Genomic DNA, 13,514 nt, shown 5'->3' on the forward strand with positions numbered 1-13,514 from the left:
ACTGCCGGAGGGGGTCGTATCACTGGGATTGGTGATGCCGTGGGCATTGTGTTGCCTCTCATGGTTGTTCTCACCGCTATGCGTGATGCTCGTCTTTTGCCTTTCCTACGGCCATCCGGTGAAGCATTTGTATCGATAGACACGGAGACTGCAAAGTCGTTATATCACCCATAACGCACAAGCCCAAGGCGAGCCGGAGGAACTACGTACATGTGAGTGATGCTTGGGTTGCAAGCTCATGTGCTGTCAGCACGATTGTATGGCTCTGTTGATCTCAACGCAAACAAAGGGAGATCTGGCAGATTGGTGAATCCAGCTCTATAGTCTCACAGGTGAGGGCTCACTCGCGATGGTGAATCTCGGGTGCGCCAGCTATCAATGCATTTCACGCAGCTTTTGCATTGAATCACCTTATCGTCCCGGGTAAGTGTCAACGCGTCCTGCGGCGCAGCTCGTGTAGGTGTATTAAATCATCACGGCGGAACACAGCCACAGCGTTAACAGCGGAGACGGACAACCTTAAAGCTCGATTTAGGGGTCTCACTGGCCCAGACAGATGCAAGGCCCCCACTGAAGCTGGCCCCTTTGACGGAATTTGGCAGCAACCCGGGGGCCCTTGGAATGCCGGGCGCAGGCACTACTTTCAGGCAGTCTAGTAAGCAGCCTCGCGCCAGGGCACGTCGAATCGACACGCCAACCCACATCATCATCACGACCTCCCAAATCACGACGACACTTTGCGCTGCGCGCTGACACAACATCGACGTGCCGATTCATTTGCCCAAGAAGCGACTGCCTGAAAGTTCCAATCGCAAAGCATGGCCGACGCGCCGCGAGGTGTCGACCATGTCGACACCATGAACTCTGACGAATCTGGTCCGAACCAGCCGGACAAGAAGAAGAGCCGTCGCCCAGCCAGTACGATCCGCCTCGCCCATAACAAGACGCAGCACCCAGTGACTGACCCCTCGCGATAGATACGGCATTCAGACAGCAACGTCTCAAGGCGTGGCAGTATGTCCCCCCCACCCAGCCCAGCAGCCCTCGAGGGAGGGACACAATGAGGAAGCGCCAGCATCTAACCAGCGTCGCAGACCCATCCTCACACCCAAGACGGTCCTCCCACTCTTCTTTGTCATCGGCGTCATCTTCGCACCCATTGGCGGCCTCCTCTACTGGGCCAGCACACAGGTCCAGGAGATCCGTCTCGACTACACCAACTGCCTGCGCAACGCTCCCGACTTTGAGGATGGCTTCAAGAGCATGGACAGCGGCGACGTGCACCACGCCTTCAAGTCCAACAACAAGTCCATCGATGCCCGCTGGGCTGTGAAGCGCAACGTCGAGGTCGAAGTGCCCGACTCGGGCGGCGTCACCATCGACACGGATCAGTGCTACCTGCGCTTCTACATCCCCGAGAGCATGGGCCCGCCGGTCCTCTTCTACTACTACCTCACCAACTTCTACCAGAACCACCGCCGATACGTCGACTCATTCGACTCGGAGCAGCTCAAGGGAAGCGCCCGGTCCTACGACGACATTGACGGCAGCGAGTGCGACCCTCTCGAGGTGAACAAGACGGCCAGGCTTCCCTACTACCCCTGCGGCCTCATTGCCAACTCCCTCTTCAACGACTCCTACTCCAGCCCCGTGCTCAGGAACCCCCCCGGCGCCACCGGCAACGAGACCGAGGCCTACAACATGACCTCCAACGGCATCGCCTGGGACTCTGACCGCGCGCTGTACGGCAAGACAAAGTACAAGCCCGACGAGGCCCTGCCGCCGCCCAACTGGCGCAAGAGATACCCCGACGGCTACACGGACGACAACCCCCCTCCCAACCTGAAGGACTGGGAGCACCTCCACGTCTGGATGCGCACGGCCGGTCTGCCCACCTTCAGCAAGCTGTACCAGCGCAACGACTCGGACGCCATGAAGGAGGGTGAATACGAGATTATCATCGATGACCGTACGTGCAGCGGCCTACACCTATACTCCGTGGACCAGCTGACAAGAGGTAGATTTCCGCGTCTCCGAGTTCAAGGGCACCAAGTCCGTCCTCATCAGCACCCGCACCGTCATGGGCGGCCGCAACCCCTTCCTCGGCATCGCCTACATGGTTGTCGGCGGCGTCTGCATCCTGCTAGGCGGCATCTTCACCGCCACCCACCTCATCAAGCCCAGGTACGCTCTCCACCCGCTTCCGAGGGGGTTTCGCTTGTCCCTGTATCCTCTTACTAACCGCGTGCGCAGGAAACTCGGCGACCACACCTATCTCTCGTGGAACAATGTGCCCGCCAACAAGAACGCCAACCAGAACCCACCGTCTACCGCGACCGCCTCTGGCCGTCACTTGCCCGGCGAGGCCTAGTTGGCCCACCGCAATCAAGGGCGCTCCGTGTCGTTCCAGCCTCTGCTGGGTCCGACCGCGGAGGCCGCGGCTGGCGCAGCGCTGGCGGGGCAGAGCGGATTATGGGGCGTGCGACGGTCTCCTACCAAGTGAGCAAAGGTGTAGTAGCTCTGTGCAGCACACACTTGACGCGTACGAGAACAAGGGGACAGACAGCATGATGGGAAGCGGCGTTTGGGAGTCTGTGCCTGCCATGTCTTTTGGTTCCGAGAGTTTATCACCATAGTACAGTATGAATAGAGCGGTTCACATGCTCCTCTAGAGACCTGTCATACGTACCAAGCCAATGCGACGCAGTAGGTAAGAAATGATTAATTATCCTGTACTCCTCGGTCGAGCGCGGTTCGCAAACGAAAATCCCTCGAGAGAACGAACCATCAGCGCCTCCTAAGTTGTCATACTATTAGATACAAGTTAACATGAAGCCCCCTTCCACCACCAGAGCTCTGGCATGTCCCAATGCTTATGTTAGGCATTCTTTTTTAGCGCTTGCGCTTCTTGCCCCCGTCATCTTCCCGCATCTGAGCGGCGTCCTCACGATCGCGACGCTTCGCCTTCTTCTCCAGCTCATCCCAGTCTTCTCCCTCGTCCTCACTGTCCAGGTCTGCATCGCCGTCATCATCATCACTGGCGTTGCTACCGTCAAAGTCGGACTCCTCCTCGCTTTCGGACGCATCGTCAAGGTCGTCCTCTGACATCTCAAAGGCCGACTCCTCCTCCTCACCGGAGCCGTCGTCGTCAGACTCAGCGGCCAGGAAAGACCAACCACCGTCAACAAAGAACTGGTGCGTGTCGGCTGTCACTGTCTTCATGATAGTGGGCCAGTTGAGGTTGAGCGGACCCTCGGTGAAGGCGATGTCGGAAGAGTCGAGGAAATCCTTGACCTGATCGAGATGCTCAACGGGAATGGTGTTGACGTGGTACGGCGGACGAGTAAAGTCCTTGAAGATGAAGACCATGTCAAAGTTTTTGAGACCAAACTGGACACGTTCAAGGTGAGCAACCTCAATGTCCTCAATAGTGATGACCATGAACGGCGGTTCAACCACTTGGATGAGACACTCAGTTGTGGGCTGGATGAAGACGTTACTGCGGAACGGTACACCGTGGAAACCGAGCTCGCGGATGGGCATGTCAACCTCGACATTGTCGTTGCGACCAGCGTCGGCAATCTTCTGGGCGAATCCCTGGAAAAGACGATCGAGCTCTTGCCTTCTGCGGCGCTCTTCCTGCTCGGCCTCGAACTCGTCCTCGTCGCCGTACTTGTACTTGCGTTTGCGGTTGCCGGTCTCATCGAACTGAATGTCGGTAGCCTCGCGATAGAACTGTACATCCTTGGTCTTCTTCTTGTTGCCCACAATGATGGGGTCTTTGAGGTGGATGTGGATGATGACGATCAGCTCATGCGCACAAGGCTGAAAGAAAAGATGCTTGATGTTGGAAAACAAAATGTCCACGCGGTGCTGAATGTTGAGAGGCGACTGGTATCGGATACCATTCTGGTGGATCTCGACCTTGCCTGCAACGCGTTTTCCCTCGTGCGCCGGCCGAATAAAAACATTATCCAAGACGGCAGGGCGACGATCTGAAAAGTTAGCAATGTCCTGTCGCCTATCACAAGAGACTTACTCCTAATCTCAGCAAGCTTGTCCTGCTCGACAACGTCCTCCATGTCCTTCTTCTCCTGCTCCTTTTTGACCGAGTCACGCTTCATGTTCGAGATCTGAGTCGCTATCTCGGTGTATCTCTCGTTGTCGGTGGATCGAAACGTCAAGCTGCGGACGAAATGCGCCGAGGCATCCTCAAAGGGCTGGTCATCCTTGCGGCCGACGCCCTGGCCGGGCGACAGAAAGTTGATACGGAGGAACGTAAACTCGCCCTCGTCGCTCTTGCTGGCATTCTTGATGGTATTGATGTGGAAAGGTACTGGACGACCGAGAATAGGCAGGATGACTGTGGCGTTCTTGGAATCGACCACAATCTCGAGGTTCTTGATCTTCAAAGGGAACTGATTGTCCCTCTTGTACGACTCAAACCGCTTGAACTTCTTGACCTCGCTGCCGTTCTGGTTGGCCGTCGACTCGGAGAAGCGGGCAAGACCTTCTTTCTGCTTCTTGGCTGCCAACTCCTTTTGATGCTGGCGTCGCCGACTGTCATTCTCTTCGTTGACCTGAGTCGTGCGCTCCGAGCGAAGACGCGTGTTTGTGATGTTCTTTGTGGCAACAGCACCAACCTTGGAATCCTTCTTCTCCTTCTTGGGCGTGGGCAACGCTTCCTCCTCGTCCTTGAAGAAGAAAGAGTTGGCGTCGGCGCTGGTCGGAGCCTCGGCAGTGAACACGACAGGCTCGGATGACGTAACACGGATAGTGTCGGTGAGGATCATGGAGTAGACCTTGCTGCTCTTGTCCTGTGGCTGTGGGTTCTCAATGTCTTGGAAGCCGGTCTGGATGATCAGAGTCATGCCGTCCTTGAGCGTGCGCTGGTTCTTTGCGTTCAGCAGAAGCGTGGGGTCCTTGCTTTCGAGACCGATGCCCCAGCCAACGTTCTTCAAAAAGTGCTTCTCCATCTCGGGCTTTTTGGCCTTGACGATGCCTAAAGCCTTAGTGTAGACATCCTTGGCGGTCATGCCATCGCGGATATCCCGAATGATGGAGTTGTGAACCATGGACAACAGTTTGTAGTTGCTCTCCTGGGACTTGTTCGGGTCGACCAAGTAGGTTCGCGCGATAGACGAGCAGTAAGACTTGTACCGCAGGCCGAGGGCGGCGATGATGATGCCAGCGTGCAAATTGTCGCCATTGGCCTCGGTCGCGAACTTGAGATCATATTTGCCACCACTCTGGATGCAAGGCCCCAGAACGAAGTCGAGATTGGCAGGGTCGAAATCGCTTGGTAGCTTGCCCTTGCCCGGTAGCTCTACGGACTTCCAGAACTTGTTATCGTCGAGCTTCTTGTCGATTTGATCAGCGAGCTTGGAATGCTTCACTTTCTTTTCGGCGTCGAGTATGTCGGACATTTCGTCGAGGAAGTAGGGAGTCATCAAGGCGACGCAGGCCTTGGACGAGGCGCGCATGGCGCGGAGCTCGTTCTCATCCTTGATCGAGAAGGCGTGGGTGGACAGAGCAGGGGATACATCGACCTGCTCCACATCCTTGCACTTGTCCTCCATGACCTTTTTCCACTCGTCGACAAAGGGACCTTTCGAGTTGTCGCGTCCGATGATACCGACCTTGCTCTGGAAATATGTCAGCATGTTGCACAGCACGGGTGTAGTGGCTAGCCTACTCCTGCTTCCTTGATCTTGTCCGCGAGCTGGCCAAACAACTTTTCGTTTTCCTCAGCATCCTTGCCTCGCACAAGGACCTCTACTGGGAATCGGCCGCCCTTGATCTGTTCGAGATGTTTTGCCTTCTTTGCTGTAGTTATGATGTAGAGCGTGTCGAGCGTGAATAGAAGCATTGTCGTGGGGAATTCGTAACCCAGGAGCCAGAACTGTAGTGAATGTTAGAACTCTTGCGGTCGATTGACTTTTTCAGAAAGGCACTAACGTGAACAGCGTTGTTCTTGTTGAGGCTTTGCGCCTCCTCGACTTTGCCCATCATCACGACGATGGACTGCGCACCCCCAAAGACTCCATCTTTGGAGCGCAAGTCATTCTTCCAGGCTGTTGTGAAATGGGAGATGCGCTCCTGGAAGAGCTTGCTGTCGAGGGTGATGTCGGCCATGATGTTGATTGATGGCGTGGCGCGACCTATTCTCGACGAGAGGTTGATGAGGATTGGGTGAGAGTGAGGGTGCGTGCGATGGGAGCCCAGCGTCGCGAAAAGGTGATCGCGTTAATGGGAGGCGCTGTCCAGAGTCTGTCACGTGATCTGACGCAGCGCGCGTCTTTCGCGAGTTGCTGGCAGGAGCTGCCGGTTGTGGATCCACACTGAAGAACAGGCATCATCGTCAATCTGAAATTTGAACGTGAATCTCACTTCGAAGTGCTTCAATTCTGAACTGTCCAGACACCCTCTTCTCGCTGCGAGATCTTCTCTGCAGCTGTTGCTCGAATATTGCAGATCAAGCTGATCAGGTAGCGAGCTCGAGTGAACCGGCACCAGCTCAAGGTATTGCACTTGCCTGGTGACGACCTTAGGATATTAGTAGGAACCCAATTGCGCCTGCCTGAACCGCTACCTGAGTGTTCGGTACCAACTCATGCAAGAAAGATAGTCTGCACTACCTGAGCAGATGATGCGCTGTCGCTTGCAGCTAGAAGCATGCAAGGTGCGCTCGGCCCTCATCGCCCATCGAGCTCCCAGATAGCTCCAGGCATCGAGTCTTCATGTATCATTGCGTCTCCTTCAGTGCCACAACTTCTCACAGGGGCAAACCCTCTCAACGCGGACTACATGGATCTTCTAGACATCTCTTGCAACCGCTTGCGCTGACCAACGCCATTGCGCTCGGGTTCCAGCTCCACGGGTTTCGGGAGCGATTCTCGGGGCAGAGTGGAGCGCCATCATCCCCGCCTCCGGCAACCCGTCCGGCAGAGCCCGCCCACGACGTGGTATAAATGGGTAAATGTTCTCCCAAGTCGATGCCTCGTGGGATAACGTCGCCTTTAAAATCTACATTGCACTCTCCTGTAGACACTCTCTTACCATAGTATTTCCCACTTCTCAAGTCAGAATCCGCCCAACATGAGGATCCCTTACGTCGCCAACCCCCCGGAGCTCACTTCCCCGGAACACGCTGCCATCGTCCAGCGCATACAGGAACGTCGTGCGCCTCGCCCTCTGCAGTCTCTCGACTTGGCGTTGCTTCACTCCCCTCCCGTCGCCGATGGCTGGAACACATTTCTCGGTGCGGTTCGCACCAAGACGTCCATCCCCGCTGACTTGAGGGAATTGGCCATCTCGCGCGTCGCCGTGTGCAACAGGGCGTGGTATGAGTGGAAGCACCATGCCCCGCTGGCCGTGGCGGCCGGTGTCAGCCAGCAAGGCATGGAGGCTGTGAAAGTAGAGGAACGCTTGGAGGGTGATGTCAAGGAGGGTAGCGACCTCAGCGAGAAGCAGTGGGCTGTTCTGGTGTATGCGGATGAGATGACGAGGGATGTGCACGTTAAAGAGGCAACTTTTGAGCGTCTCAAGGGACTTTTCACCGACCAAGAGATTACGGAGATCACGGCAACGGTTGCCTGCTACAACATGGTCAGTCGCTTCCTGGTCGCTCTCGACGGTATGTTCTCCATCCTTTATTCATCGTCTAAATGCGCTCTCTAATACTTCCAAAGTGGGCGAGCGCAATGGCACTGGCCCAGAAGAGGCTTCTGCTCACTAATAAGCCTTGATCTTCTCATGTACCCGCCGTACTGTGCAGCATTTGGAAACCCAGTTCAACGCCTGGCCGCAAGAAAAGGGGGGTATCCTGTATCGTGAAGGGGGGGAAAGGAAATAAGAAAAAACGTGAAGTGATCCAACCGTGTACTCCCCAGTGTGCCCGCGCCATGCTAAAAAGTGTCAAATCGTGTCGTCAGTCGTTACCCATCATCCGTTTGTGGGCGAAACTCGCACCAGCCATGCCAATCAACTCTATGCATCCATCCATGTCACACGCCTTCTGCATGCATTTTCAACCCGCTACCGCCTCCGCCTTCTCCATCGCCATGGCTTGCTCGATAGACGCATGCCTCTGCATCATCTTGGGACTTAACTGCAATTCCTCCATGACGCCTGCCCACCCTCTCTTCTGAGTGCGCCCAGTGGTCTCACTATGCCCGATGGCTTGCGTCGCCAGCCTCCTCAAAGGCGGACCCCGCTTCATTTGCGGATGTGAGGTTGCCGCCTTCTTGAGCATCGGTTTATGCGGCGGCGTAGTGAGCCTGTACGGCGCGGCTTTCTCGAGAGGTGGGGGCAGTGGCGGCGGCGGAGGCGGATTCCTCTCTGCGGTGGAGGTGATGATGCCCATGTAGACGACCAGGAAGCGCATGCGCAGGAGATCGAGTCTGCGCACGCGGTCCTCGAGCTGTGTCCGTCGTGACGCCCAGAGAAACCGGGCGCTCATCCGCAGGGTCGTTGTGCCTTCTCCAATCACCAAGCTGTTGAGATCCTCGCGCAAGTCATCACTGAGCTTCTGGATCTCACGCAGTAGCTGTCCCAGACGGACCTTGTCCTCCAAACGCTGGACCTTGGTGACGTCGCGGTCATACGACTCGTTCTCCTGTATGGAGAACTCGACCGTGTCGATGAATGTGACGATATCCTTTGGCGCTGCAACATAGGCGGTCGCATAGGTAGATATTGTCTGGATGAGGATCAGGGTGGCCAGGAGGAGCGCCGTGAAGACGAGGATGATGGTCCATTGTAGGAAGCCATGTGTAGAATCGGGCGCCACCGTCATGGCGCATGTGTGTGGGGGTTCACTTGGTTCAAGGGCTTTGAGCGTCGCTACCGATTCATTCTGAGGGCTCTGAGTCGCAAGAATCCATGGATCGAAAAGACGGCCGCGAGCGTGACGTTGGGTTTGTTGAGGATTCGAGGGGCTTGTTGGTGGGAGGGTTCCCGTTCCGTCTACTGGATTAAGGGGGCTGGACCTGGTTTGTGTGTGAGGGCATGTGAACAGCCGCCCGGGAACCCCCCTGCAGCTGCAGCTAATTAGTGCCTGAATCAGTAATTTAGAGCACCCGTACCCTCCAAATACAGTAGTATCGTCCTGACTGGTAAACTCCAGGTCCAGGTCCATGTCGTCGAGCGCTCATGATACCGTCAGTGGCTGTCGCAGCACCAAAGGACCTGTGGAAACGTGATCGCGAGCCTCATTATTGCAGCGTGCCGTGGTGGAGAGTCTGAGACAGCGCGCTGGCGCATCTTGACATAGGTCGAAATGGAACGGTCACAAGCGGTTCCCGTCGTCTCCTGGAGGGATCGACACCAGTTCGCCAGGAATGAAATGACATAATTATGCGGGCTGCACCACCAGCGCCCTCTGCAGACGGAAGCGCGCACTCCGATCATTCGATGAATGACGGTTCCCCGAGCGGCGCAATGTAACTCATTCTGCGCCTTTTTCCATACCCGTAGAGGGCTTTCCAGTTTCCAGGGCATGCTCCCCGCCATCATTGCGATGGGGCGGGCCGCGCCCGATTATCACTCATTCTATCCGTAGAGCCCAGTCCAGTCTGGCTTGCCTTATCGATATCTGCCCCTCTATCAGCTTATCAACCCCTCCATCAATCACCATCAGCAGCTTCACTTCACGCTGTGAATCTCACTCACATTTTGGACGCCATTGGAGCCCAGCGCACGTATCCGCTCGCATTGCTGCCCAGCTGCACCCTCCACAGTCACGCATCAACAACGAAGAACGGACAAGCAACCAATACCCGGCTGAAGGTTCATCGGGTGCCAGGGACGAGTGAGCCCATCACACGCATTTTCGCAAGGCAGTCGACGCGCAACACCTTGCAAAATGTCCGGCGACTTTCCGCTTCCACCGATTCTGCAGACACCCTGCTCCTCTGAGCCTGTTCTCATAACCCAGGGCGCCGAAGGACGCCTATACAAAACAACCTACCTCACACCGAATCTGCCATGTGCTCTCAAGTACCGGCCCCCCAAGCCCTGGCGCCATCCTACCCTCGACGCTCGCCTCACAAAACATCGCATCCTTTCAGAAGCTCGCATTCTCTCAAGGTGTCGGAGGGAGGGCATTAGGGTCCCCGGGGTGTATGCTTCGGATGAGGTGGGCGGCTGGCTCATGCTGGAGTGGGTGCCTGGCGCACCGGTGCGCGTACGGATCAACGAGGCCCTCGGAGACCGACAGAGTGGGATAGAAGAGGACGAGGGGCTCAAAGACCTGATGCGGCGGATTGGCAAGGCGATTGGGGACATGCATGCCGTGGGGGTTGTGCATGGGGATCTGACAACGAGCAACATGATGCTGAGCCCGAAGCCACTGAATGAAGTGGACGGTGAGCCCGAGGGCCAAAAGGGGTGCCTCGAGGGCGAGATTGTGATCATTGACCTCGGTCTAGCGAGTGGTAGTCTCCTTATAGAGGACCGGGCGGTGGATCTGTATGTGCTCGAGCGCGCATTTGGAAGCACGCATCCCCGAGCCGAGTGCATCTTTGATCAAGTGCTAGAGGCATACAACGGCACTTTCAAACAGGCGCCGGCCGTATTGAAAAAATTGGAGGACGTCCGTATGAGAGGACGGAAACGAAGTATGATAGGATAATTCTGAGGAGCCATTTCAGGTTTTAATAATGCTTCCCTGCTTCTCCCGTGCCAGTGCTTTTAAGGTGCTTTCTCTTCGACCGTGGTATCATAAAGTCTCGTCCAATTCCGCCCCGGCAAAATACCCCTTGTTCTCAATGACACCTCTATCCTTCACAAAGGCCATGTATCGCGCTACCCACTGTGGTCTCACTTCCCCTTTCAGACCATCCGCCCCGGCCTTTGTATCGGCCAGAACACCTGCCCCTGCGGGCGAAGGTCCCAATAGCTCTCGGAGTGTGCCATTGGGCAGAATATCCGTACAGTCCGTATGTACGTTGAGCTCCACGCCGTGCTTCTCGGCCAGTTGCTTGAGGGGTGGCGGCACCTTGCAGCAATTCTTGAGGTTGATCTGGTCCACCGCAGGCGGCACGGCCGTTCGTCTAATGAATGCGTCCAGCTTCTCGCTTCCGAATTCAGATACGCCGAGTCTCTCCACTAGGCCTGATGTATGCAGCTTCTCAAAGATGGCCCACGTCGCTATTTCTTCGTCTAGGCTGCCTTGTTGCGCGTTGAGCTTGTCTGCCTCCCACTCGCAGTCGCCCTCGAAGGACATGCCTGGGAAGGACACCACGAGGAGGTGGATTTTCTCAATCTTCAGTTCCCGGCGCACCAGGTCCAGAGCTCGCGTGACGTACGCCTCCCTCTCCTGGACGGGGGTATCCGGCAGAAGGAACAGCTTGACTGTGATTTCGTACTGACTCGCATCGTCCCGTAGACCGGCGCCGGACCAGTTTATCTTGGGAATGTACAGCTCGCCATTCTTTGTGCGCTCGGTCCAGATATCCAGAGCAGAGATATGGTTCGCGGCGCCGTTCGCTTGGAGGGCGTAGTCCTGCTGGGCAGCTATGAAGGCGTCGCGGAGGGAGTTGACGAGCTCGAGATTGGACCGCGTCGCTGCGCCAGGTTTACGAATGATCGAGGGGCCGGTTGACATGACATTGCTGCCGTTGGGTTAGCCGCCATCATCTTTGGGTTGGGCCATGTCTCATCGCAGAGAGCGCCTTTCGCGGGGGAGGCTGTCGGCATCGTATGGTAGGAATTGCGCGGGGTGTCTGAGGGTCATGCAAGGCGTAGGCTCACCCAGTCGACAACACGAGCTGCGTCATGTTGATTGTGTTGTGCGGAGTATCCGCAGGTGGTCAAACTCGAGGGCTCTTGTTGTTATGAATGCTGTTCTTGATGCTGTAGGCAAGACGAGACCAGACTCCGGGGAGGGTGGGATTTTAGATATTTTTTACTTTCACCATTGAATCATCGGCAGCCCTTCGGCATCTGGGCCAGAAGGCGCCTTGTACTCCGACGGGCCTGCTGATGTCGGCGGAGCTGACTAATTGAACGTTCCTGACTAGGTCAGCTTGCGGACTTGTTACTCCGGGTTAACAACTTCAAGGACTAGATGTACTAATCAGTATCATATTTCTTGGGTCGCTATTTTTGCGCTCAGGCTCGAGACGAATGAGGTGTTCAGCAAATGTATATGACCCCGTTGGAAAGACCATGTTCGGAGAGGCTCGCGATGAGCGAACGCCGTGTGCGAGTCAAGGAGCGCAGCACTGACTCAAGGCTCTGGAGAAGTACAAGGTAAATTATGCAATGCAGCATAATCCAGCGCATCAAAGGCCTCAGATGGGTCGTATCAAGTAGCATTTCATGATTCCGTGTCGTCTGGGTTGATGCACGAGTGATGCACCTACCCTGCAGCAACCAGACTCCAAGCGCCCCGCAGTCTTGGGTCGTCACCAACCCAAACTCCAGCAGCAGCTCTAAAATTGCTCCGTGTCAACAATCTTCCCAAGAACCCACAAGACCACATCCACTCGCACCATTTTGCAACGACGACGACGTTCTCTTCACTGAGCTGACGCCTGTCTCGTCAAGATGGCGATCCAGTATGCTCCTTATTGCTCGTCGCGCTCGTGACGGTAACTGATGGCTTGCCGCGCAGATATCTGATTCTCCTATCCCGACAGGGCAAAGTGGTAAGACCTCCTCCGTGTGTTGTACCTAGGACAAGAAGGCTGACAACCATCATCACAGCGCCTCGCCAAGTGGTTCACTACCCTGTCCCCCAAGGATAAGGCCAAGATTGTGAAGGACGTTTCTCAACTGGTCCTGGCCCGTCGAACGCGCATGTGCAACTTTATCGAGTACAAGGGTACGGCACAGTCACCGAATCACTTCTTACCATGTCTGACCAAATTAGACACAAAGATCGTCTATCGTCGATACGCCTCCCTCTTCTTTATCGCCGGCAGCGCGTCGGAGGACAACGAGCTCATCACCCTCGAGATCATCCACCGATACGTGGAGCAGATGGACAAATACTACGGCAACGTTTGCGAGCTCGACATTATCTTCTCTTTCACGAAAGCCTACTATATTCTCGATGAGCTGCTACTCGCGGGCGAGTTACAAGAAAGCAGCAAGAAGAACGTACTCCGGTGCATTGGCCAGCAGGACTCCCTGGAAGACATGGAGGTAAGTTTTCTGACCTCTTTCCCTGATCATTTTCTCGAGTTGTGGCCTGCTGTTGCTTCGCTGGGACTGACGCCTCATGCAAAAGGTCGAGGACGAGGTTACCAGGCTCATGTAGAGTCTTGTATACCGAATGTATGCATACGAACCCATCCTACCGGTCTGCTGGCGTGCGAGACCAACACTGCGACTACACATGCTCACATACCCTCGTGTTTCTTGATACTTCCGTTATTGAGCCGCTCGCTGCTGCTGCCACAGACGGGGATTGACATGGTCGGCAGGACTCAGACGACGTAATGAAGAGCCTCAAAGATGCGGGTCTTGTCTGAGCTCGCATCATGATCATCCCATCTTTGTCTTTC

At 55.7% G+C, this 13,514-nt stretch overlaps 7 protein-coding genes across 7 annotated transcripts; 4 read left to right on the plus strand and 3 right to left on the minus strand.

Moving 5' to 3' along the window:
• Window positions 1–496: 496 nt before the first annotated feature.
• On the plus strand, window positions 497–2,378 carry F5Z01DRAFT_245131 (ligand-effect modulator 3 family). Its single transcript, XM_046258442.1, has 5 exons — window positions 497–918; window positions 978–1,014; window positions 1,095–1,969; window positions 2,022–2,184; window positions 2,254–2,378. The coding sequence occupies exons 1-5, from the start codon at window positions 819–821 to the stop codon at window positions 2,369–2,371; spliced, it is 1,293 nt and encodes a 430-aa protein (XP_046115941.1). The 5' UTR covers window positions 497–818; the 3' UTR covers window positions 2,372–2,378.
• Window positions 2,379–2,673: 295 nt separating this feature from the next.
• On the minus strand, window positions 2,674–6,260 carry F5Z01DRAFT_245107 (FACT complex subunit-domain-containing protein). Its single transcript, XM_046258441.1, has 4 exons — window positions 5,959–6,260; window positions 5,696–5,902; window positions 4,040–5,645; window positions 2,674–3,995 (listed from the first exon to the last, which is right to left on the minus strand). Exons 1-4 carry the CDS (start codon window positions 6,133–6,135, stop codon window positions 2,893–2,895), a joined length of 3,093 nt encoding a protein of 1,030 aa, XP_046115942.1. The 5' UTR covers window positions 6,136–6,260; the 3' UTR covers window positions 2,674–2,892.
• Window positions 6,261–7,098: 838 nt separating this feature from the next.
• F5Z01DRAFT_638656 (AhpD-like protein) lies at window positions 7,099–7,738 on the plus strand (the record flags this gene model as incomplete). Its single annotated transcript, XM_046262388.1, has 2 exons — window positions 7,099–7,636; window positions 7,692–7,738. The coding sequence occupies 2 exons, from the start codon at window positions 7,099–7,101 to the stop codon at window positions 7,736–7,738; spliced, it is 585 nt and encodes a 194-aa protein (XP_046115943.1).
• A 291-nt stretch (window positions 7,739–8,029) lies between these two features.
• Window positions 8,030–8,797, minus strand: F5Z01DRAFT_676267 (uncharacterized protein; the record flags this gene model as incomplete). The annotated part of the gene is made up of 1 exon (XM_046265238.1): window positions 8,030–8,797. One exon carries the CDS (start codon window positions 8,795–8,797, stop codon window positions 8,030–8,032), a length of 768 nt encoding a protein of 255 aa, XP_046115944.1.
• A 705-nt stretch (window positions 8,798–9,502) lies between these two features.
• On the plus strand, window positions 9,503–10,677 carry F5Z01DRAFT_245391 (putative MNORI-2 protein). Its single transcript, XM_046258445.1, has one exon. The coding sequence runs from the start codon at window positions 9,866–9,868 to the stop codon at window positions 10,631–10,633; it is 768 nt and encodes a 255-aa protein (XP_046115945.1). The 5' UTR covers window positions 9,503–9,865; the 3' UTR covers window positions 10,634–10,677.
• Window positions 10,677–11,986, minus strand: F5Z01DRAFT_245565 (uncharacterized protein). The gene is made up of 2 exons (XM_046258446.1): window positions 11,755–11,986; window positions 10,677–11,615 (listed from the first exon to the last, which is right to left on the minus strand). Exons 1-2 carry the CDS (start codon window positions 11,778–11,780, stop codon window positions 10,721–10,723), a joined length of 921 nt encoding a protein of 306 aa, XP_046115946.1. The 5' UTR covers window positions 11,781–11,986; the 3' UTR covers window positions 10,677–10,720.
• Window positions 11,987–12,552: 566 nt separating this feature from the next.
• On the plus strand, window positions 12,553–13,267 carry F5Z01DRAFT_682827 (AP complex, mu/sigma subunit; the record flags this gene model as incomplete). The annotated part of the gene is made up of 5 exons (XM_046265794.1): window positions 12,553–12,563; window positions 12,620–12,653; window positions 12,712–12,829; window positions 12,878–13,152; window positions 13,238–13,267. The coding sequence occupies 5 exons, from the start codon at window positions 12,553–12,555 to the stop codon at window positions 13,265–13,267; spliced, it is 468 nt and encodes a 155-aa protein (XP_046115947.1).
• Window positions 13,268–13,514: the final 247 nt, after the last annotated feature.

The sequence above is a fragment of the Emericellopsis atlantica genome, assembly GCF_019669845.1.
Source record: "Emericellopsis atlantica unplaced genomic scaffold F5Z01scaffold_23, whole genome shotgun sequence".
Taxonomy (NCBI): Eukaryota; Fungi; Ascomycota; class Sordariomycetes; order Hypocreales; family Bionectriaceae; genus Emericellopsis; species Emericellopsis atlantica.